The 1,638-nt window shown below is 36.7% G+C and overlaps 1 protein-coding gene across 1 annotated transcript; it reads right to left on the reverse strand.

Annotated features, from left to right (window-relative positions):
- Positions 1–503: 503 nt before the first annotated feature.
- Positions 504–1,425, reverse strand: LOC114724261 (transcription factor NAI1-like). The gene is made up of 2 exons (XM_028910579.1): positions 919–1,425; positions 504–620 (listed from the first exon to the last, which is right to left on the reverse strand). Exons 1-2 carry the CDS (start codon positions 1,423–1,425, stop codon positions 504–506), a joined length of 624 nt encoding a protein of 207 aa, XP_028766412.1.
- Between the last annotated feature and the right edge of the window lie 213 nt (positions 1,426–1,638).

Consider the following 1,638-nt stretch of genomic DNA (forward strand, 5'->3'; position numbering starts at 1 on the left):
CGCAAATTCTGTCACTAATTTGCTACAAAATTTTTTTTCCGTCGGTAATCAGTTGTTTTTTTTGTAGTGACCATTAAAAAATGTTAACATTAATTTTTTTTAATAGTTAAGGCGAGATTACTCCTTTTTAACACTTTTGAGATGATATTAAGATTTAAAAAAAGCTACTGAAAACCTATAGTTTCTTGGCAAATACTTTCATGGCAAAATGACCCCTTTTTACCCTTTATTTTTCATAATGAATGATTTGGTTCAAAAGTATTTACCTGGGCAATGATGGTGATGCCAATAGTGGAACTCCCAAATGGCAAGACGCTGCTGCTTGTGACATGAAGATGAAAATTCTCAAGCAAAGTCAATATTTTAAATTCAATTCCCTTCTGCTTCTCATAATATATTCCAAACAAAACTTGATTCTCCAGCACTATTGCATCAATCTGAGGCAGCACTTCATTTGCTTCGCACAGATCATCATTAATTCTGTGTAGCTCACGTTTCTTTATCTATCTCATCGATGACTCTGATGCGTTGAAGCTATTTTGTTTCTCTAGTTCTGTTATTCTCTCTCGAAACTGCTTCACGTATTTGGTGGCTTCTTGAAGAATTGTGGCTTTGTCCATCTACACACACACACACACATCAATATACATTATATATAGCTTGGAAATGATTAATTTTCTTGTCGACAAATTTGATTTACCTAATACTATAACACACATTGATTAGTTTGGTCTAGCTTTATCTTTTTACAAGTGGTGAAGTGGCAACATGATTGCTATTTTATGCTTGTCTGAAAAAGATACTACATATGAATCGATTTCTTTATATATTTGTAAAATGATAATTTTATTTAAAGAAGAAGAAGGAGGAGGAGGAGGAGGAGGAGGAGGAGGAGGAGGAGGAGAGAAGAAAACTGACCTTCTTCAAGCCAGGAATAGCTGCCGAAGGTGCAATAAATCTCTCTGTGAGTTGCTGCCTTCTCCTCCTCTCCGCCATTATATGATTCGCAGTCTCTGAACAGTTTCTAGCCTTCTTTCTGGGCTCAACATTACGTGTTTCTCTCATCCTTTTTAATGAACCAAGTTCCGAGGTACCATATTCTTCGTGCTTTGAGATTGCTTCTTCTGCCGGTATTACGTTGGATTGATCAAACGATAAAATGTATGCTTTAGCAGACATCACGCGGTTTTTGTTATCATTCGAACCACCACGGTTGCCGGAGCTGTCGTTAGAGAAATCGACGGTGGGAAAGGATTTATCTTCACTTTGAGAAGAAGACAAATGATAGTTGTTATTATCATCATTATTATTTCCAGTACCAGGTGGCTGCTGCTGAAGAATGTTTCTGAGGAACTCTTCGTCTTCCTCATCAAAAGACATCATCATGTGACAGAACAGGTCCTGGAAGTCTTCAGCATCATCCATTTGTCCGGCGAAGCTCATAATGTAATAATAATAATAATATCAACCTAGGAAATCTAGAGTTCTAACACTGTTGTGGAGAGAAGATATAATAATAATAATATTTTGAAGGGTTTTGAGTGATCTGGAGATCGTAGTTTGAGACTTTTGAGTGCTCAAAAGCATATCTATAAATAGATGGGGAAGACTGGAAGAGCATCTGCTTTTGGGGAAAGA

Source organism: Neltuma alba, unplaced genomic scaffold, assembly GCF_004799145.2.
Source record: "Neltuma alba isolate B1F8T4 unplaced genomic scaffold, ASM479914v2 tig00012182_pilon, whole genome shotgun sequence".
In the NCBI taxonomy this organism is placed as follows: Eukaryota; Viridiplantae; Streptophyta; class Magnoliopsida; order Fabales; family Fabaceae; genus Neltuma; species Neltuma alba.